At 52.7% G+C, this 21,344-nt stretch overlaps 7 protein-coding genes across 7 annotated transcripts; 5 read left to right on the top strand and 2 right to left on the bottom strand.

Annotated features, from left to right (window-relative positions):
* Positions 1–521: 521 nt before the first annotated feature.
* LAESUDRAFT_656940 (aspartic peptidase A1) lies at positions 522–2,378 on the top strand (the record flags this gene model as incomplete). Its single annotated transcript, XM_040904649.1, has 11 exons — positions 522–815; positions 880–907; positions 980–1,077; positions 1,136–1,166; positions 1,233–1,344; positions 1,396–1,421; positions 1,482–1,668; positions 1,718–1,851; positions 1,907–2,025; positions 2,082–2,126; positions 2,184–2,378. The coding sequence occupies 11 exons, from the start codon at positions 522–524 to the stop codon at positions 2,376–2,378; spliced, it is 1,269 nt and encodes a 422-aa protein (XP_040762678.1).
* Positions 2,305–4,461, top strand: LAESUDRAFT_247627 (thaumatin-like protein). The gene is made up of 12 exons (XM_040901731.1): positions 2,305–2,762; positions 2,825–2,831; positions 2,888–2,931; positions 2,995–3,064; positions 3,126–3,215; positions 3,275–3,338; positions 3,389–3,481; positions 3,538–3,627; positions 3,684–3,767; positions 3,817–3,925; positions 3,983–4,203; positions 4,273–4,461. The coding sequence occupies exons 1-11, from the start codon at positions 2,668–2,670 to the stop codon at positions 4,170–4,172; spliced, it is 936 nt and encodes a 311-aa protein (XP_040762677.1). The 5' UTR covers positions 2,305–2,667; the 3' UTR covers positions 4,173–4,203; positions 4,273–4,461.
* A 4,037-nt stretch (positions 4,462–8,498) lies between these two features.
* Positions 8,499–10,755, top strand: LAESUDRAFT_727507 (uncharacterized protein). Its single transcript, XM_040909235.1, has 7 exons — positions 8,499–8,533; positions 8,613–8,670; positions 8,724–8,845; positions 8,911–9,027; positions 9,093–9,732; positions 9,876–10,052; positions 10,107–10,755. The coding sequence occupies exons 2-7, from the start codon at positions 8,653–8,655 to the stop codon at positions 10,386–10,388; spliced, it is 1,356 nt and encodes a 451-aa protein (XP_040762676.1). The 5' UTR covers positions 8,499–8,533; positions 8,613–8,652; the 3' UTR covers positions 10,389–10,755.
* A 1,633-nt stretch (positions 10,756–12,388) lies between these two features.
* LAESUDRAFT_813814 (PLC-like phosphodiesterase) lies at positions 12,389–14,163 on the top strand. Its single transcript, XM_040914526.1, has 2 exons — positions 12,389–12,696; positions 12,761–14,163. The coding sequence occupies exons 1-2, from the start codon at positions 12,573–12,575 to the stop codon at positions 14,002–14,004; spliced, it is 1,368 nt and encodes a 455-aa protein (XP_040762675.1). The 5' UTR covers positions 12,389–12,572; the 3' UTR covers positions 14,005–14,163.
* A 272-nt stretch (positions 14,164–14,435) lies between these two features.
* LAESUDRAFT_682065 (uncharacterized protein) lies at positions 14,436–17,053 on the bottom strand. Its single transcript, XM_040905779.1, has 5 exons — positions 15,671–17,053; positions 15,498–15,613; positions 15,351–15,444; positions 14,928–15,296; positions 14,436–14,863 (listed from the first exon to the last, which is right to left on the bottom strand). Exons 1-5 carry the CDS (start codon positions 16,892–16,894, stop codon positions 14,708–14,710), a joined length of 1,959 nt encoding a protein of 652 aa, XP_040762674.1. The 5' UTR covers positions 16,895–17,053; the 3' UTR covers positions 14,436–14,707.
* Positions 17,054–17,989: 936 nt separating this feature from the next.
* Positions 17,990–18,786, bottom strand: LAESUDRAFT_727504 (uncharacterized protein). The gene is made up of 4 exons (XM_040909234.1): positions 18,692–18,786; positions 18,487–18,631; positions 18,171–18,436; positions 17,990–18,117 (listed from the first exon to the last, which is right to left on the bottom strand). Exons 2-3 carry the CDS (start codon positions 18,544–18,546, stop codon positions 18,335–18,337), a joined length of 162 nt encoding a protein of 53 aa, XP_040762673.1. The 5' UTR covers positions 18,547–18,631; positions 18,692–18,786; the 3' UTR covers positions 17,990–18,117; positions 18,171–18,334.
* A 138-nt stretch (positions 18,787–18,924) lies between these two features.
* LAESUDRAFT_813812 (uncharacterized protein) lies at positions 18,925–20,021 on the top strand. Its single transcript, XM_040914525.1, has 3 exons — positions 18,925–19,377; positions 19,439–19,621; positions 19,681–20,021. Exons 1-3 carry the CDS (start codon positions 18,985–18,987, stop codon positions 19,729–19,731), a joined length of 627 nt encoding a protein of 208 aa, XP_040762672.1. The 5' UTR covers positions 18,925–18,984; the 3' UTR covers positions 19,732–20,021.
* Positions 20,022–21,344: the final 1,323 nt, after the last annotated feature.

Genomic DNA, 21,344 nt, shown 5'->3' with positions numbered 1-21,344 from the left:
TCACAGCATTAAATGTGATGGTGTGGGCCACCTTTGTGACAGCTCGCTGATGATCTACGGTCACTCATGAACGCGTCTGTCACACCACGCGAATCGACTCATACCCCTTGCCTCCTCTTACCTTCGTCGCAGCTTGTTGCATCGCACGACGTAACGACGCTGGTGCTGGATGTTGGATATTGAATATTGAAGATGGACATCACTACTATCCTACGGAATGGCTTCTGCGATCTTGTCGCCGCAAAATACTTCCTGAGCATCGTTCATCGAGTCTTCCTTCCGACATGTGGACAGCACATATTCTTCCTTCCACACCGAAGTATCAACCTCAGTGACCGCATTACAAGAATCTTGATGCAAAATAATGTTTCTGCAAGCCGCTGAGGCTGGCATTCTCTACATCGGGAATGAAGCGGCTGCCGAGCTCTGGTGATAATGACGGTCAGCCTCTTCGATGGCCATATATAAGAGCTCCGAATATATTCTTTCTTGTGCATTCTCTCCATCCTCCCGCGCCCAAGATGCTTCCCGATTTTCTGTCCCTCATACCCCTCGGCCTATACCTGCTCGCCGCAACAGCGTTACCCCTCATCGATCCCATCGAACTCTCTGATATTCCGTCTGCCGACGCCTCGGACACTCCTTTGTTCCCACTTCCCTTCACCCGCAAGGTTAACAACCCAAGCAATGCCAGTGTAGCGAGGTTCGACCAGCTGCGTGCTCAGACTCTACGGACGCGTGATCTTGGTGGCCAGAATGAGCAGGGGATTTTCGACATTTCCGCTTCTTCCCAGGTTGTCAGTTACGTGGTAAAAGTAAGAATCTTCTTCTAATTTGGATGCGAGATTTGACAGATACATCATGCGATCAATATTGCAGGTCGAAATCGGAGACCCGCCTACGACTTGTACGTTTTTAAGCATTCATATCATCTATGCTTGAAGAATGTGGAAGAATGTTGCTTATTGCATCTTCACAGATGAGCTCCTAATCGATACCGGTAGCTCGAACACATGGGTCGGCGCAGGCAAGCAGTTCGTTCCAAGCCGAACCACCGTGCCGACGCTTAACCCGGTGGTGAGTCCAATTGAGCTACATTGCGACGGTGGCTGTTTATGACGACGGCATCATGCAGTCCGTCGAATACGGTTCGGGCTCGTTCCAAGGTGCGTCCGACGCACCGTAGTATGTATGAGAGGATGCGGACACTGATATGCCGATGTCTTGCGCAGGCGTCGAAGTCAAAGACCGAGTCACGCTAGCTCCGGGGCTGACAATTGACAACCAATCCATTGGCGTCGCTATATTTTCGCAAGGGTTCGACGACGTCGACGGTATCCTAGGGTAAGTTGATCGTGGAGTAATACTTACGACCTCTAATAATGGTCCACTCAGCATTGGGCCAATAGACCTGACTTGTGGTATGTTGGTCTCGTTAAACTTATTATGCATTGCATCGGGTGACGGGCGTTCAATCATAGGAACCCTCTTCCCATGCATCGACGAATGCATCCCGACCGTCACAGACAACGCATGGTTGCAAGGCCTTTTGGCCTTCTACGGAGTCGGAATATCGTTCGCGCCTGCAGTGTCGGCGCCCGAGGAGAATAGAGAACTCACCTTTGGCGGTATTGATTCGACGAAATACACCGGCACGATCAATTATGTGTGAGTCAGTGTCTCTCAGCAACGGCAGTTGTACTCACTGTTGAGCTAGGCCGATTACTTCACATGAACCGGCCAATAAGTTCGTCGGAGTCGACCAGTCTGTAGCATATGGCGATACAGTGATCCTTGAGGAAACGTCTGGCATCATAGATACGGGGACAACCCTGATCTTGCTCGCAACCGGTGAGCCTTGTTGAGGTGCCTTGCTGGCTGAGATGATAATGGGATGCGTGTTCAGATGCATTCAACGAGTACAAATCGCTCACAGGTGCCGAGATGGACAACAACGTAGAAATGCTCAAGATCACGCGCGAGCAATATTCGCAACTGAAAAGCATGTATTTCAACATCAATGGTGTGAGTAGTTCTAGGTATTCAATAGCTAATGGGTCTTGAGTACCGCTATGGAGCAGATAAAATATGAATTCACCCGTGATGCACAAATATGGCCTCGATCAGTAAGTTTTCGAGTATCTGTAGCTCCGGCTACGAGGCACTGACAAGCTTTCCTACAGCTGAATTCCGAGATAGGCGGAGACGCAGATGTTATATACCTTGTGGTATCGGACAACGGCTCACCTTCTGGCAGTGGCATAGACTTTATCAACGGCATGACATGGCTTCAACGCTTCTATATGGTGTACGACATAGGCAACTCACGAGTGGGTATCGCCACCACCCGGCATACCAATGACACTGTCAACTTCTGACTTGCATATATTTATATTTGTACTTTTCATTCATCCGACCCTCTTGGATTCAAAAGTCGAGGCAACCAGGCCGACACGTGACGTGCCATGAGACGCGCTCGCGGAGGCATGCGTTAGTACGATCAGCTCGAGGCATTTCATCTCCACCTTCGGGATGATCCATTTTTCCGCTCGGGAAGGTGCAGAGCATATATAGAGCGGTCCCGTTATTGTCTCGCGTATCTTGTCTTCGCGCATCCACGTCCTCTTTCTTGTCCCAACTGACAGGCTCTTCTCGCACTTGACCAAGATGGGAATAGCTTGCATCTTTTGCATTTTGTGGCTCGTGTCGCAGGCGACAGCGAGGACGTTTACTGTCATCAACAACTGCTCGTTCACGATCTGGTGCGTCCGTCGTTTGTGGCGTTCGATCGAGTAAGGAATGTCTGATTTCGCAATGTTTGCAGGCCGGCAGTAAGTGTCAAATAGGTCTGCAGGTGGTCTGACCCGAAGCGCATCTGCCTGGCTAGATTTATACTGGGTCTGGATCGGATAAGCCCGATTATGACACAGGGTAAGAATTCTTCTCATGCTCTATTTTTGCCTGTGTGCCTGAACATGACCGTTCACCGAAAAGATGGAAAGCGGCTGCGGGATCATCAGTGAGCTTCACCGTTCCGGACGACTGGTCGTCCGGTCGAATATGGGTGAGTGGCGCGTTGGGATGGACGGGCAGCTTTACAGAGGCAGATACGTCTGGCAATACAGGGCAGGAGCGATTGCAACTTCACAGAGAGCACCACTACTGGGACGTGTGTCTCCGCGTCATGTAGTGGTGGCTTGCAGTGTGTTGCCCCGGTACGTTAGGCCACATCGTCAATTCGGAAGTCACTGACGCGCCGCATGGGTACCTGCAGGGATCGACCCCGGCGACTCTGGCAGAGTGGACGCTCTCGGCAGGCAGTGTGGACTATTATGACGGTACGGGCGACATCTGCACGCTAGCCTAGTGTATCTCACTATCGCCACAGTGTCTCTCGTCGACGGCTTTAATCTACCTTTGGCAATCACGAACAACGTGGGCTGTTCCGAAGCCAGCTGTAAGGTTGATCTGGACGCTACTTGTGCGTACAACAGTGATTGTGGCCCTTCTTTCCCTGTTCATCCGATTTATGTGCAGGTCCGAGCGCGCTCGTGGGTCCGACGAACTCCACTGGTGGCGTCCTGGGATGTAAAAGCGCGTGCGATGCCAATGTGGGTGGCGACTACGGTGTGCATACTACTCCGATTGTTCATAATAAATTGCACTCATGCACTGCATTGCAGCAAACTCTCCGGACTGCTGTACTGGCAGCTATGGCACGGCTGCTACGTGCCCCTCATCCGGGGTATCATACTACAGCTTCTTTAGTAAGCACGCCCGGCCACACATTCCGATCATCCTGACCGTGTCGAGCAGAGGACAACTGTCCGGATGCATATGCGTACGCGTACGACGAGTCGAGCGGCACTGCACTCTGGACGTGCGATGCATCGCTGAATGCCGATTATACACTGACTTTCTGCCCGTGCGTCGTCCATTGTTGTCGCAACTCATATCGTTCCCATACTGATACCTTCTGCAGAGCGCTTGGAAAAACGACCGCGTCGGTATCAGGCAGCTCTGGAGTGCCTTCGAAGACGTCGGTGGCGACGACTACGAGCGTACCTTCTGCTACATCTACCGCCAAGTCCACTAGCACTAGCTTGGGACCGCCGAAGTGTGCTCTCAAACCGCCGTCGGACAAGCAGGCTGTGTTCGCGCTGTCGTGGTGAGCTGCGCAGGCGTACCATCCATATCAGCAATGTGCGCAGTGGTGTTCAGCTTACTCGAGCTTATGTCCGCACTAATCAATTTCTGCACGACCTGCGATAGAACCAAATCTCTCATGCCCGTGTCTTGTGGATACTATACAGTCGACTGGTCGGTGTATTCTTATCTTGTGAGGCCTTGTTGCGTTATTGAAGTATATTTCTATGGCATTTAAACGCGATTTCATCGGTGCTGTGCCGCGTTTCATGTGGAGGTTTCATTGAAAGTGAGGTTGGAACATGTTTGATAGCCAAGAGCGAAGGCAGCGAGTAAGACTGAGCGCATAACGCCCGCAATGGCCTGCTGCGGGGGGCCCATACCGCAAGAGTGGTCGACTGCAAGCAGAACGCCTAAGATAAATATGAAAGACCGACAGCTCTCGTAGTACCTATCACGAGATACTTGGTAATATGCCCTCCTTCCTTGCCCCAACACCTGGCGGTGCCGATTGGATCTCCAATGAACATTAGATGACGTGCGGGGCGGCTGATGATGATATCTTACGTTGACCTCACGAGAGTCGGCAGCATCCAGGAAATAGTCGACGTAGGACAGCTTTCGCTCTACTCTGAATGTGCCTGCAAGCGTGGAAATCCTTCGCAAAAGAACCTATACTTGTTGTAGGATATTTTCCGGATAATAAGAGCTTGAAGAGGCTCCAGCGACAAAGTAGCATCGGCTATTCGCCAGCGCCTTTCGAGGCACAGTTGACGGCAAGACGGCGAAGATTGCGACACTCGCCAATAGCCATTAGAGTCTGCGCATTACGACAGGCACCATAGAATCGTGAGTCTTGAGCGGTGAAACATAGCGAAACGCCGTGTGTAAACCTTTTCTAAATCATGCATGTCAGTGGATGGCGCATCTGCGCCGACTTTGTCATTCGTTCCAGTCTCATGGTGTGTATGGTGGGAGTCATGATTGTCGGAAAGCTCTTGTACATTTTGCCATTGCGACAACAAGTCTAATTTGCAAAGCAAGGTCGGTCACTATAGGAACGGGCTATGACGGACATGAGGACGCGATCATCGCTGGACTGGACATAGACCTCGTGGATGCGCCGAACGTAGGAGGAGCCCTCACACATTTTCCGGGAATGATATGATCTGCACGGACTGCGTGGAAAGTGACGATATTGGCATGCGTGGACGAGTGTCGATTCGTTAAGAACGTCACTGACTCATGACGCACGGATTGATCGTAACCAATTTAACTTGAGGTTAGGCTGTTCTGGATCGTTGGAATCGTGCCTACAATATAGCGCATCTTATCAAGTTCCCTTCGTAACGCCTCCAATGCAGCATCTGAGAAAAAGCGGCAGACACAACTTGAAGCAGCTCCGACCAGAGGCTCGCGATCCAAGATTACGAGCGAGCTGTTAACTTCTGGGAAATATATCGAATATAATTAAGATGTCGCGAATGTTGTCGACATCCGATGCATCATCATCACAACCAATGGCCGAACCGTTGAAGGGGAGGGGAGTTGCAATAACGAACGTAGTACCTGTGTCTCTATGAGCGCTCGGAGTCTTCCGGGGTCACGTTTCTAACGAGATGTTCAGATTGGCGCCGGAGGATGTTGACAGACTAGCATGTGTGTATGCATCTCCAGTTTTCAGAATTTCATCAATGGGCCAGGACGTGCCAGAGACCCAGGCTGAAGCTGAAGGTTTAACAAAATTGTAATGTTGGTCAAGCATTATCATCATCTCGTCTAGTGTGACATGACTGACTTGCTCGTTCGAATCTTCCTGTAGATGTTTTCATTTATTGCTCCTCGGTAGGTGCTGTATTGTGTCAGTTGTGATACCAGTGGTCCACTGCCAACGAAGAAACACGTCTGGCATAATTTTTATCATGCCACGCCGCCACCATCAATTTTGCACAATGCACAACCCATGCACCAACTCAATGAATGAAAAGGGGCAACGTGGCTGATCGATATCATTGTATGTACTTGTTTCTGTCGTCATGATGCTCACGGAGATTACAAGATCTCATCAGCTCCCGCCTCCGCCATAAGCTCCGAAGACCTCGCAAATTCCGGCAATTTGGCTGAGCGCACCACTGCTCGTCGGTTTCTATGCGACACCGCTGAGTGCCCTTTTTCTTGCGCTGTCTCCTTACCCGCATTCCTCCAGCCAGATTCCGCTCAGCGTGAACTGTCACTCTGCTGGGCTCTGCGGTAACTGTAAGCTTATCACGATCTGTCCGTGTCCGCAGGTCTTGATCCGCCAGTGCGACTTGACTGTTGTGTTTTGGACGTGGGAATTCGTGTGCTTTGTAACATCTGAAACTACATGAAGATAATGATCCGATATAGGAGGCGGCCAGACGTAAAATAAATTATTCATAATGTGAAATGTTCCCCCGGCATGCAAGCCGCCCCAATGGCTTACCGGGCAGCATATTGCCACACTCTGCGTCTGATGTCATCCGAAGTTAAGCTCATTCAGTGTGTCACGTCGCATCTGCAACGGACGAATCTCAAATGAGCATTTTGTTCTGCCAGCAAGACCAGTCCCCCTTCGATATTCATCGCTGCATATACGTAATACCGGGCTATCTTAGTCTAATGCTTGCGTAAATGTCCAATCGCTCCGTATAATGTCCTCCCCCTTGTCAACAACGGTAGTACATTACTTTTCAAATGGATCGCATCACATCACAACGTATTGAGCTTAGCAGAAAGTAGATGCGATTAACACTCCGGCCCATACCCTCACGCAAACAAACGGTGCTAAACATGATTTTATACCAGATAGTCGCACCCCAAAACTTGGTATACGTAACTCATTGCTTCTATTTCAACTTCACTCACTTGTCTTGACCGTGTCTCACTCCACTCAATCCCACGCTTGTCAATCTCCTTTGTATATAACGTCAAGGCAACATAAGATGGGCCCCTCCTGATCCTTCCCCCAGCCCTGTTCTTCCTTCTGCGCACTAATAGTGGTCGAGTGAAGCGAGTCGTGCGGCAAATGGGAGCATCACTTTCGAAACAAGTAAACGAGAATAGAATGGTTAGTGAATATGTTTTCCATGACTCGGAATATCTCAATATATACTGTTCGACTGCTCCAGGACTATCACTGCGTGGGTACCCGCGGAGCGCTGAGTCCGCTGCAAATGCAAGTGAAGAGGGAACGAGAGCACTACAGAGCTCCATATCGGCAAGCACTACACCATCCATGACCATTCGGAAAGCATAGTAGCATTCTCCTGGTGGCAGAACTAATCCGCGGGTCGACTGCGCTCAACGATCTGGGCACGCGCCAATCAGCTACCCTGTCGACAGTCAAGTCTCCGCGCGTGACCCACTTCGTGACATATCGTATCACACACTCAACTACGAAAGGCCATATATATAAATCGTTCATCGTTGGTGCCCTCGCAGTGCTCAGGCTCCCGATGAAGCTGACATACGTACGCGGACGGCTGTTGGAGACTCACCTTGTCGCGATGTTGTGCAAACTCGTGGGCTCGTGCACAGGGCCATCGGACGAGTCGCTTGAATCCTGGTCAACATTCTGCGACGACACGTCCGCGCCGCTAACCAAGGGTGTTGTTCAGATGCTCGCCTGTTGAGGCCTGGACTGCGCCGCGGGTGAGTGGTACGGGCGCCGCATCAGCCACTATGCCAGAACATTCTGAGCGCCACGGTCTTTTCCATCCGGTGTTTCCTTCTCACATCTTCGATATAGTCCAGTCTTCTGCATCCTCGACAATCGACGATATCTATGGAAACATCGTGTGCAAGAAGGTTCCGCAACGCGAGTCGGAGGGATGCTACATCTCCCTCTGAGTTTAGCGATTTGAAGTGCTCGGGATATCATCATAGTAAGTGATCGCGTCAGGACACACATAGACTGATCCGAAATGATCAATATCTGACCTCGTAGTCGTCTGGTAGGCTCACAGCGAAGAACCGGGGTCCAGGAAGTTGTGGACTTCATCGGCATTGATCCAAGCCAAGCACAAGCCTAGAATGCCGGTCGGATCCCCGCAACCGCTGCTTTACCCCGATTGGCACTTCCGGTCCCTCGCGCAGGACGGAGCGAACAACAGTAAATCGTCCCGATTGCAGGGGTAAACAATCTGACGGGGCAGAGCGGAAAGCACGTTCAGGCTCAGATTGAGCTCCGTTAGTGCGGCATGTCGGAGCCTGAACTTGAGCACTGGAGAGGTCTGATGAGTAAGCCGCTCTTCCGCCGGAGCTCCAATTGCGACTCAGATCACTGTATTAATGATCTGGCGCTCCACATGTTCTCACCCTCAGACCGTCGCGCCTTCGTCCCGGTACATAGCCAGGAGGAACTCAGGTGAACTTCCTTGACACCGTCTCTGCCATCATGCCAGACATATGCAGCTGACCTTCGTATGCCTTCCGTGCCTGCACAGACACGATCTACAGCTCACGACTATCACAAGCACCACCTCCATGTCCTCAGACTACCAGGTATGCATTGGTTGCCATCGCCCGTTTACTCCGCTCAACTGATCGGCGTCTAGCAAGCCCGCCGCGCGGGGCCCTCCCCTATTGGCGACCCAATAAGTTTCACAGCCGGCCAGTATGCCGGCCGAACCCTGCGCGCGGAATTGGAGGAGTTGCAGAAAGCGGATTTAGGTCGCAAGTGCGTGAGAGCAGCTATCCCAGGTGTGCGAGTTTCCTTTTCTGACCACCTTTCCGGCCATTCAGGTACGCACGGAAGGACCGACGGCCCCTTGATCCGCCGCCCGTCGTGCAATTTCGGCTCTTTGACGTGTTCAATGTGGGCACTTCACGGCAAACGGAGCGCGAGATTGACGACTACGAGTACGTATACATGCATGCTGCGAAGTTTTCGATGCTGCCTCGTGATTCTGACCGATTGACAACAGTGAGATCAAAAACTTTGGTGCGCTTTGTCATGTAGACCTGTTCCCTATTCCGGGAGACGACGAGGATGAAGAGGACGAGACAGAGGAGAGCACGGCACATCACGAACTACCACCCAGCTCGTTTGCTGAGTCAGCCCATGCATCAATGTCGGTTGCTTCGGGGTCAAAACTTTATATCCACGGACCAGATCCATATCAATCAGGCTACTCGTTAGTGAACGCATACGCAGTGCCGCCACTATTACCATCTTCAATGTCGCACGCGCACTATACCATGCCAACGTCACTACCCCCGCCGAGCGGGATACCTACCGCCACACTGTACCCGATCGCGATGCTCCCAACGTCGTCCTTAGCACACACATATTCAGTCCCTGCGCCTTCGCTGCCACCATTGCCGCTGCAGATACCCGGATCGTCGGGGAGTAACCAGTATGCACCGACGCGGCATCACCAGCCATACCCGCAATACCAAGAATACCGACCACCTGCACCACCGGACCCGGATATCATTGCGTATATGGGCGATTTTGCTATACGAGAAAGCTCAAAGTGCACGACCGCGCTCGTGGGCGCGACGTTTGTCCAGTCGGCGGTAGTGGAGTTCAAGGGGAAGAAGGCGCTGATGTTCGTGTTCTCTGTCCGTATCTGTCTTTTGCTCTTGCTCGTCTCGTCATCAGTGTGCGGCGCTGCTTCCTGGCTTCTTCGCACGCTGTGCTGTTCTGGGCTGCTCGAAGGACTTAGTGCTAACCATGGTCTTGGCGTGCTGTGGCATGCTTGTAGGACCTTGCGGTGAAGAACGAGGGGACGTTTCTCCTGCGGTATCGGGTCTTCAACATATACTCCAAGGCATGCGGGCCAACCGAGATACCGATTTTGGCTGAATGCTACGGCGGGCCGTTCAAAATATACTCGACGAAGGAATTCCCAGGGCTACGCGCTTCGACTGATCTAACGAAGGTTCGCCGCACTGGTTGCTTAGTAATGGTCGAGCTTCTGATCGTTGTTCTGCAGCACATATCGTTCTTCGGTGTCCGACTGAATCTCCGCGAGAACGAGCGCAGGAGGCGGAAGAAGAGCGAGATCGAAGCCGACAGGCGGAGGGAGGCCGAGCTGGCGGCGGCGACGGCTGGAGCTGAGGAGGTCTTTGGTGGCTCGCTGACCATGTCTGCGTCGCCCGTGTCGACGGCGGCCGCTGCGATTTACCACGCCGCCAGTGTCAGCCCGAGTACGAGCAAGGGAAAGCGCAAGCAGAGAGCCGGAGATGAGGGGAGCGATGGAGGTGGCCTGTTATAGTTGGGCGAACCGCGGGTATAGGTAGACTATCGGATACCTTCTTTACTTCGTTAGTCCGTTGCATGCAGTCCGGGTATGTCGAGTCCGAGTTTTGCGGTGACCGGGCCGTTGATGTGTGTTTTGCGCTGTCATACTGATGATGTCGGAGTGCATGCCGTTTCTCGTGTGTAGGTTAAACTATATGATAGCCACGGCCTGGATGCAGACTGATGCGGCTGGGCTTTGTGAGGGATGCGGGGATATCTCGGTAAAGTCTACGGAGATGGTTTATGTTGAGACGGATGAGGATGTGGAGGAGACAGGGGTGAGCAGGGGGGTGGTCGTGGGGAACGTGTCGTATATATTGGTGACGGCATGCCATCTGGGCAGACATACGATGCAACTTACCGAAAATAAACCACGTACGTTGCACGTTGCTTCTCCTGACGCGACTAGTGCCTCGGGACCGGCTGTACGCCTCACCCATGCTGCCTCCCTAGACAAATTCAGCTCCAAGAAAAGGTGATGGATGGTTGACTCTGATACACAGAACGTTGGATATCACGAGCAAAGACAGCACAAACGAGTAGAGCGATACCAAGTGCTATTGAGTCAACTCGAGACGACGAATTGATGACGTTGCAGATCAAGTGTACAGCCTAGCGGGTGAGCTCCAGCGTCCAATGCCATCGCAGCCACCGGCGCGCCAGATCAGGCGCTTAACGAGCCAGATCCACCACGACGGCAACCAAGAGAATACAAAAAAAAGAAAAACAACCACGAGCGGCGGTCACGAGCGGTTGAATGAACACAGACGGCGAGGCGGCGGAGGGCAGAGAAACTTTCGGGCGTGCGTGGGCGAAATATATGGAGGGCGGTGTGCGCCCGGCAGGTAGGCGGCGCAAGGAAGGCCCGGATGCTATACACGGCATCCTTCGAGATCTCGAAAGGAGGGACGGAAGGTGCGACCCAGCGGCGTGGCGGCCGCGGGGCGCGGATGCGAGGGGTTGGCGCGGCATGAGAGCGGCCTCGGCATGAGAGCGGAGGGAAGGAGTCTGGACTTGAGATGGTTGGTTCAGTGGTCCGAAGAAGAACGGCGGGTTGGGAAAAACAAAGGAGGATCTGCGTAGGACTACATAGGAGAGTCGCGGATAGCGTTGCTTCCTGGTCGTTCGTGCTGCTTCGCTGGCTTAGAAATCATGAAAATATAGCGGGCGCTGCAAGAGCTCATGAGCTGGTGCTGACATCGGACTGCGAGGCATAAGTGCTTAATTTTGTTCCACACACCGCCTCTCCTACCCTGCTAGAAAACGTAGGTATCTAGTGGCTCGAAAGCAAGTAATCGATTTTGCATAGATATACCTGATAGACGCCTTGCATCATGGCTAGTATTGACAAGCGAGTCTACGCCGAAAACAAGTCCTCTATCCCTGTAGCGAATGATTCATGTACATGGTGCTGAAAATGTTGACGCGAGTGGCAGAGGCTATTAGCCTTCGATCCTAACAACGATAAACAAAACCGCTTTAGTAGCAAATCCGAAGTCTTCCGTTCTCGAGGGCTTGAACGAACCGGTATTTTTGAGCACCCGTGTATGAGTGCCCAGATAATAGCATTGGCCTCAATATTGCTGTTCAAAGGACGATGCACGCGCCGCTCAAATCACCAATCGTTCTTGTGAATAGGCACGGGTCAATTTGGTCAAGAAGATTATGAAGAGTCACATTTCTTATGGCCGACAGAGTTGTACAGAGTTGTAGAGGTCACTCGCTGACGTGCATAACAAGCAACCATGATGGTGGAGATTTCTGCTAACTCTCGAGCGCCAAAGCGGGTCGATGCCGACAGGTACTGCAAACCGACCGCTTGGGATCCAAAAGACCTCTCGACCGAATCTTCATAACGAGCCCCGAACGTGTAGAACATGCAGGAGAACGCTGCCTTTGATACATGTGTCCGGACTCATCGTCATGGGAAACAAGAGGACCCGGCCGGCCGATTCAAATGTGATGGCCATGTCCCCGCAAGGTGTGGTGCTCCTCCTGCTGCCAGGCTCATATCAGATAGTGCCTCATGGCCAGAAGATCATGCATTCAGTGCTGATGAATCCTATTAATATCTTCAATGCGCTCGTCTACAAAAGCCGGGCTCGCCAGCATCTCCAACACTTGCAGTCCACGCTTCGAATTCCCCTAGTGCTCTGCGATGGCCGAGCGCGGCACGCTCCTTCTCGTCAATGCCACCCCCTACGAGTGGACAATATCCTCTGTGTCCGAGCATGGCATGGAGTCGTGGCCTTTCGTAAGTGATCAGACCGTGGTCTCCGCAGGTGAGCACCCGTGCCTCGCGTCCGTGCAAGTCCAAGCGTTGAAAGCCACGTACGAATGCACCAGGGAATTCGGCCACGTTCTCTATCGAGTTCAAAGAGGGCTTCTTCCACCGTGCGGACGACGACGTCGCCTACGCGACCTTCAACCTCGTCGGCACCCCATACTCCTTCCAAGTCCAAGCGATCGAGCAGCAACTGCGCATTTGGCTGCAGGCCATCGCGACCACGGGCAACGACGTCGACGGCGTGATCGATCTCGCGTGGGACAGCAAAGGGATCATGCCATTCTTCCTCGCAGGCAGGAGCGGCGCCTTCTCGTCCAACAACCCCCCGATGGACTGGATGCAGAGCAACCTGTCTACGCTCGGTTCGCGCCCGCTACGCCACCTATGCATGCCCGGCACGCACGACTCGGGCATGAGCACGCTTCGCGCGCACAGCGCGCTCGTCACGCACAAAGACACGATCACGCAAGTGCACACCATCGGTGGGCAGCTCGCGCTCGGCGCGCGCTACTTTGACTGCCGCCCCGTCATCCGCGGCGGCCAGTACGTCTCGGGGCACTACGCGGACGTGAAGGACGTCGGCTGGATGGGCGGCACCGGCCAGTCGTTCGCGGACATCGTCAGGGAGATCAACGACTTCACCGCGGACAACGCGGAGCTCGTCGTGCTCAACGTCTCGCACGACCTCAACACGGACGCCTCGCGCTCGTTCACGCAGGAGGAGTGGGACGCGTTCCTCGAGCTGCTCATGGGGCTCGAGCGTCTGTACGTCGCGCCCGATCCGGCCAGCGTCGACCTCACGCTTTTGCCGCTGGAGGCGTTCATCGGGAACGGCGACGCGGCAGTGGTCGTGATCGCCGAGCCGGATGCAAAGGAGAGCGTCTCGCTGGGAGCATATGTGTCCCGTGGGGTGTACCGCTACGCGCAGCTGGACGCATACAACAGCTACAGCGACACGCACGAGCTCGAGAAGATGGTGCACGACCAGCTCGACAAGATGTGGAACGTCCGCCAGAGCCCCGGCTCGCAGTACTTTTTGCTCTCGTGGACACTCACGCAGGACGCGCTGGAGGCGATCGGGGCGGGAGAGACCATTCTGTCGCTCGCGGCGCCGGCGCTGCCGAGGTTGTATACGAAATTGCTGCCTGCGTGCTCGCCGAACACGTACCCGAACATCATATACCTCGATCGGTTCCACACGTCGGACGTGGTTGCGTTGGCGATGGCCGTCAACGCTCTTGCTGGAGGGTTGATTCGAACGGACTTGCAGGACGAGTCGATGAATGAGATTCTCGAAGTGTAGAATTGAAGAGAGATTGTACGTGTTAGGCACCAGAAGTTCGTATTGCACTGGAATCCTCGTTAGTCAGGTAATGTATCATTGGAATAGGTAGTTCGAGATTTAAAAAATGGTGTATTCGAGACACAATAGGCCTTTACATGAATTCCACGCGGATTCAGCAGCACTAATGAGAAGTGAGCTCTCACGCGGCCAGAATGGGATGTATAGAAGCCAATCTTGTTCTACATTTTGAGCTCCCACTGTTGATGGGTACTACAACAGTTGTGATCATTGAACGCATGCGATTCAGTCCGTTCAACGCATCGGCAGCCTATTTTTCTAGCACATATAGCTTGTAGGTATCATCGAGAATATGCGGCCAATAGCCTGTGCAGGTTCGATGCCGCACGTCGTTTCATCGTGTCGAGCTCAAGGAATATTCTCACACTGTAGGGTTCGAGAAGCCTTTTTGAATGACCGAAACAGTTTTTTTCTAGCTCAACGAACTGTTAGTAGTAACCCAACTACAGCCGTGTCCTTCGCGTCTAGCAGTAGTACAAAGTAAAGGCCCACGAGGTGGCCTTCCGCGACAACTGACCCGCTCATTGTTTGACAGAGAATCCACGGTGAGCAGAGCTGGTATACGTAGGCTCTCCGCTGCACTGGGTATATAGCATCAGGTAACTTCGACCGTTAAGCAATACACGCAAGTCTCATCCATGATTCAGTATATAGAGCTGCTGCGCAACGTCGAGGTCGAGCCCGATGAATACTCCGAGTCTTCTTTTATGCTCGTTCCTTGGATCACAGCAAGATCCTTGAGGTCTTTCTGCAGGACTTTCGTCAAATGCGCCAAGCCCGCCTGTTCTTCCGATAGGATCTGTGCACCAATACTCGCATGTCAGCCGTGAGCAGCAGACGTCAGAGGGGGGCATGACACGTACCTGAGCAATCTGACTCAGGCCCTCGTCATCCACAACGGCCCACTCTACCCCGCCCGCGTTACGATCTCTCTCGCGAGCAGCCGTGACGGCGCCCACGAGCGCCCACAACTCGTTGAGCTTGCCGCGCATCCTGCCCGTACCGCCCGGCCTCCGGATCTCCTGGTCGATGTCCTCCAGTACAGCACGCAGCGCCTCCTCCTCTGGCCGGATGGCAGACGAGCGCAACGAAGGTATGAGGAGGTGCAGGTGCTGCACGACCTTGAGCACGCGATGCGTGAGCTGCGTCTGCAACGCCGCAGCGCGCTGCAGACGGGACACGTTCGACAGCTGGTGTCGTTGTGTCAGAGCCGCTATCCGCGTTTGTATTTCCTGGAGCACCGGTGAGCCTCAATCGTTAAAAAACTCGCTCCGGATTAAACGAACCTTCAATCTCTCTTGATGTGCTGCAGCTTGTTGCGACTGCGCCTCCACCCTGGTTTGAAGATCGTCGAAGCCCGTGGCGATCACAGGTACCAGGCTGGGGAGCACTATCAGAGCGAGACGCGAAACCAATGATCGATCTGAGCGTACCAACTCGGGTCCGGATTCTCTCGCACAGCTTTCTGCCACAATGCATCATTCGTTGCATTCGATGGCCTACCATACAAGTGAACGTGATTGGGATCCACCAAATTGTAGAAGTAATGCTGCGAAAATATATTCTCAGCCATGGTGAAACAAAGTCAGTTTGCTAGGAAACGTACCTGGAATCGGCACTGCGGTGAGGCCGGATTCCATGCGTGATAGATAGCCTCAATTCGCTGTGTGAGCGCGAGGAACTGGGATTGAGCGTCCTGCTGCTGCTGTCCGGGCGCTAACGCGGGCCGCGATGCAAACAGGTTTCCTTGTGTCACACCGAGCAGCGTCGATTGACCGAGATTGCTGCCGAAGAGCATCCCGGGCTGCTGTTGCTGCCCGACCGTCGAGCCAAACAGTGACGGCTGGCCCGCGCTTAGACCTGCTTGGGCTTGACCGCCGAAAATCGATCCAGTCGGCGCGGCAGTGCCGCCTCCAAACAGACCACCGGTAACTGCGGTAGAAGGGGCGTTGGTAGTGCCACCGAAAAGACCACCAGTTCCCGAGCTAAAAGGGGCTGCCGTGCTACTTCCGAACATGCCTCCGCCTGTGTTTGACGGTACATTGCTGGCAGTTCCAAAAAGACCACCGCCTGTGTTGGGCTGTGTGGCCGTCGTGCTACCGAACAAGCTTCCTCCTGTGTTCATGGGAGTCGTCGTCGAGCCTCCGAAAAGCCCTCCTCCCGTAGCGCCCGTCATCGTGCCTCCAGGAGCGTTACCAAACAGACCGCCAGTCGTACCTGTGGTGCTCCCGCCCGTCGTGCTGCCAAACAGCCCCCTTCCGGCATTTGTAGCACCCATCCCTCCCGTGCTGCCGAATGGTCCACCTCCAGTCGCAGTAGTACTAGTCCCTCCCGTGCTACCAAAGAGACCACCTCCCGTGGCAGCATTGCCAAACAAACCGCCTCCAGTGCTACCTGAACCCGGGGTATTCGTGGATGCACTGCCGAAAAGAGAAGTGCCAGCCGGTGCAGTCGTTCCCGCCGTGGACTGGACGCTAAAAGGATTCCCAGCTGCTGGCTGTGTGCCTGTATTTCCGAACAAGCCACCACCGCTTGGCTGCTGGGCTGGTGTACTGCCAAATAGGCCTCCACCAGTTTGCGTGTTCGCAGTACCGAACATCCCCCCGCCCGTGGCTCCCGCTGTCTGCGATCCTGCTGGGGCGTTGCCGAAGATCGATCCGCCCGTACCAGGCGCTTGTTGGGTTGTGCTCCCAAACAAAGTTGATCCTCCGGCTGCTGGCTGGGATGTGCTTCCGAAGAGGTTGCTGCTGGAAGCACCAGGTTGCTGTTGTCCTGCAGTCCCAAACGCGCCACCGCCAGACGCGTTCTGTGTGTTTCCCAGCGAAAACATTGGATGTGCGACGGACAAGTACCTATGCAGATAGATGGTATATCGCGTGCCAAGAACTTTTCTCCTTGAATGCAGAGGATGAGGGAAAGGAAGAAAAGGAGAATGAGCTCGCTATGAGCTCTACCACGAAGCGATGCATGATAGCGGACTTGGTTCACGTTGTGGCCACGCTCGTTTGTTTGTCCTTGTTAGGATCAGAAGCTATAAGCCTCTGCAATTGCAATTCCGATCACTGCCTGCCACATCCTCGAAAAAGCGGACTAGTAGCTTCACGCTTCGGAGAACTTAACGTGCGGAACAACCGCTCGGAATTTCACAGTAGCCAAATTTTATGGACTAATGCCACCCTCATGCCATAGATCCACCATTAATATTCATCCCTCAGAAGATCGAACACGCGACCGCCAATTTATTTCCAGTCTGGCGTTGAAATAAGCAGCTCTCCGCGAATCCCATATCGAGCTATATCTCTAAAAAGACCCCAGTTTGTGATCTTTTCTCCACCCGGTATTAAGGCTTTTGCATGGTAACAGTTGGCTAACCCGGAGTTACACTGGCAACGTATATTTGATTCCTAGAGTATAGCTCACTAGTCTTAGACCAGATTTTTGGATCTGATACATTTCTAAATAGATATTATAAAATCCATGCCCATATGTACAGCATTCTGCGATCCAGGCGAAGAATAACGGAGGACCTTGGCCGCAACCAGATATTCGTGTCTGGCTTCCTTTAAAATAGTCCGAGTGAGAGTGAGCAATCTACAGTTCAGCAATCGGCGCCTCTATGCACCATAGCATATACCTTTGTGTGTGTATCCGCTGCTCTACCCAAGGAGACGTAGGATTTGTCGAGGGTAGAACTTGCTATCGAGGTAATAGCAGTCGAGGGCGGATATGACTTGCGTGGCCAGTAAAATGCAGGCGCTCTGAATCCGACCGATACCTCCGTGTGTTTGATTCCTTGGAGATGCCCGACACAGCGAGAGACTACTTCGCGACAACAATGCTAATCACAAAATGATGAGATCGGGTGCAGTCGTCTAGATTAGTGAAGCACATGAAATACATCCGGTATTACGACGGATGGCAACGCATCGAGGCGGTGCAGAACAAAGCCGCGAAAGGGTACTGTAAAGGCAGATTCCTGTCATTCATATTAGGCTGTTCATTGAGTACACCGCGGCCGGCTCGGCAACAAGTGCCATGATGGAGTAGTGCTCTCTACCGTTTGGAGATAAGACCCGGTTCATCTTGTGATGATATGTGAGACGTACAGCAATCGACAGACGGCAACTGATGTTAAGCGAGACAGAGATCGACCGAAAGGCAGTACTTGCTGAAGGCCACGAATTTTGGTGCACCAAGTATTATCCAGGCTTGCCAGTGGTTATCAGTAGTGCAATTCCAACGGCTCTGCGAGTGGTCAGAATTTATGGTCTCAGTGGAGCAATGAGACAAACATATATCTGCTAGAAATAGCGAGAATGGAAGAACAGTAGAGCCGACAATCTAGACCCAAGACAACGTAAACACGGTATACCTATTGAGTCTGATTAAAGACGGTCTTTCCGCCGAGACGTTTGTACTCACAATCAAATTATCAGCCAGCCATATGCTGAAAACCGATGCGGCGTCTTTCTCGACGGCCATATGGTCGGACAATAGATATCGCGTCGAACACTCCAAATGCCATGTCGAACGACATCATAATGATCGATCCCGTATTCCGGGTGGGCTTCATCGAGAGTGAATCAAGTGATGCGTTGGATTCTTCCTGGATAGCGAGAAGACGTACTCCAAGGCGGACGTGTTCATTTATCCAACTGTACTCCTTGACCCGACGTTGAGTTTGTGCGCGGAATACTGTTGTTGAAACGTGCTCTGCTCTTTTATAATGCGAAGACAGATGAATATATCATTTGGCTCGGAAAGGCAGGCGCATCTGGCTGTGGCTGAGAATAGATCGTGTGAACTGCAGTCATCGGGCACCGATTAACCACCGATCGGCAGCGACGGCAGCGCTTGTACCTCCATGTGAACCAAGAAGGTCAACTATACCCCATTATCGGCCGCTCTCCTTGCTCAGACATGACCACAATGCTCGCTAATATCCATCCTACTGCGTGTTTCCCGACGTCAACGCTGGAAGATCATGATCTTTCAATGTACTCGGTCGACTTCGAGTTTGACAATGAAGGACACTCGTTGGGTCTCGTCGAGCCGGTGCGCAACCTCACGCTGGCCGACCTCAGCGATATGGACATGGAACAGTCACTCGCGGACATATCTATGACGATAGAGCCCCTTGACATACCCATACTTGAGGCCGAACCCAAGGCTGCCAGCCGCCTACTGACAAGCTCGCCTCGGCCACGGTACCGACGCTCGTACTCTGATGCCCTCCTTTCGGTTCCGCCTCGTCAAACGGAGGTCTTCCAGAGCATTACTTGTACGCCTGGACTACGTGACACCAGTTTCGAGGTGAGCTCTTCGGTTGGGACTGGGGAGGATGATCAAAGCCGACCGTGAGCAACTAACGCAGGAGCTACGTCTCGGATGCTACCGCAGCAGCTTTGATGCTACAGGCACGCTTCCAAAGCCGGTGCCTGAGTATTCTCCTCGAGAAGCGATTATTCCGCCTTTGTATGCGCCCTTCACAAGCGAAAATGTGGCGGACCGTAGGAACGATGAGCCGGACATCGTAGATATATCAATGTCTCTCGAGGTACGTTCATTGTGTACTCTATCGCTCTCGGTTTGAGCTTATATTGCTCTAATTGACAGCCAAGCCTGCTGAAAATCTTTGATAGGCGTCTCCAGCTTCGCGAACATTGAGCAACGATCTATGCTATTTTAGATCTGATTGAGCGGTAGCTCTGGAACTCTTTTCAATGTATCCAACCTTCAGAACTGCGCATGCTGTGAACTGGGAACGGATGCTTCTATGGAGAGTATGTTGGAAGGACATGACTTCGTGTGTAGTTTTTCTCTGCTGTACCATCATCTAACCGGCTTAACGTGTTGGGTTGTAACTGCTTTCATATCTATCTTAGACAAAGTGCTGTATTTACAACTAAACATTTGTCATAAATGTGTTGTTCTTTTATTCGAGCCATGTTCGGGAGTATATACCGTGTCCGTCGGACATTTGGCTGGACGAACGCGTCGCGTGTCGAATCAAATCGCGGTCCCGTGACCTTCCCAAACCATACCTGGTCTCTTTGGCCTTCGAACTCTACATCTTGCCCAGTCAAGAACTGACAGGTAGTATGTGTTTCTCGAAATAAACAACCAGTATATCGTCTTGAAGATGATCGGAAAAGCTCTAACAAATCACGCAGTGTCAGACGGCTCAGGTATTGCCGAACATCCATAACATGTCGGAATCCAAGCAAGCCGTGTACCAATGTCAATGGCCGTGGTCGATCCTTGCTCGCTTTTCCAAAGCCCTCAATTCTGCTGGTGACCCTCACATCAGTTGGTGTGATCACGTCACTTCGTTCATGAAGTTCCTTTGCTGCTGGTGCGAGTTTCCGTATTACGTGCAATTGGATAATGCTGATGCAGAGCTATCAGTCGTGCGGTTTTTTGGTGCCTCGCTCAGATATCACGCCTGCGGTTATCACTGGCGAAGGGCTACCTCCGTGCCACTGCACAGACAATCGCCACTCAGCTCAACTAAGAAAACCGCTTTTCGCTCCGAATTCATTGGGCATTGAACAATCAGCGTATCTTCCTTGTGTCCAACGAAGATGTCTTTCACAACTCGCCGCCTATCGATTGACCTTGGCAACCCTTTCAGTGCCAACGATCTCCGACATCTATTTCTTCCAAACATGCTCAGGGTGCTGCTGGTTTTTCAGCGGCCATCATGCCGCGGAAGATTTACCTCGATTCCGCCCTGATATACGCCGACAGCGATGTCGATCACCCTCTCCTTGAACTGTGGGACGACTCTGGTGTGGCTATGCAACCAGAACTATTACCTGTTAATCATCGCGGAGAAACTGACTCAAGTTCAGAAAACTGCGAGGATCAATCGAGTCTGTGTAACGAGACCATGAACATGAGCTCCAGGCGGTGCGCTGATCTCAGCATTACTCGGAGCGACACTTTTGCTTCTTTTTGAGGTAGACGACATGTAGAGAGCAGTCCGCTTGAATGTGAGTCATTTCATCGGTCAACCATGATCGAGCATGTTCAATACGACGTCTCTGATTATTCCTTGAAGCCGCACGTGCGAACATTGATTGTACGCAGTCTCTCGGGAATCCTGACGATTCTGTCCATGTCTGCAGTAGCGGCTTTCTCGTCAAGCATGAGGAGAGGATCAAAATGGTTGATGGAGGTGAGGTCGAGGAAAGGCCAACGTGACGGGAAGGCGATGTTCCATCGTGCGTCGCTCGTCGTCAGCTCAGCTTCGCTCCGACCGTTATTCATCAGTATCT

The sequence above is a fragment of the Laetiporus sulphureus genome (assembly GCF_001632365.1).
Source record: "Laetiporus sulphureus 93-53 unplaced genomic scaffold LAESUscaffold_29, whole genome shotgun sequence".
Taxonomy (NCBI): Eukaryota; Fungi; Basidiomycota; class Agaricomycetes; order Polyporales; family Laetiporaceae; genus Laetiporus; species Laetiporus sulphureus.
Note: the sequence above shows the minus strand (reverse complement) of the source record. Positions and strands in the feature narration are given on the sequence as shown.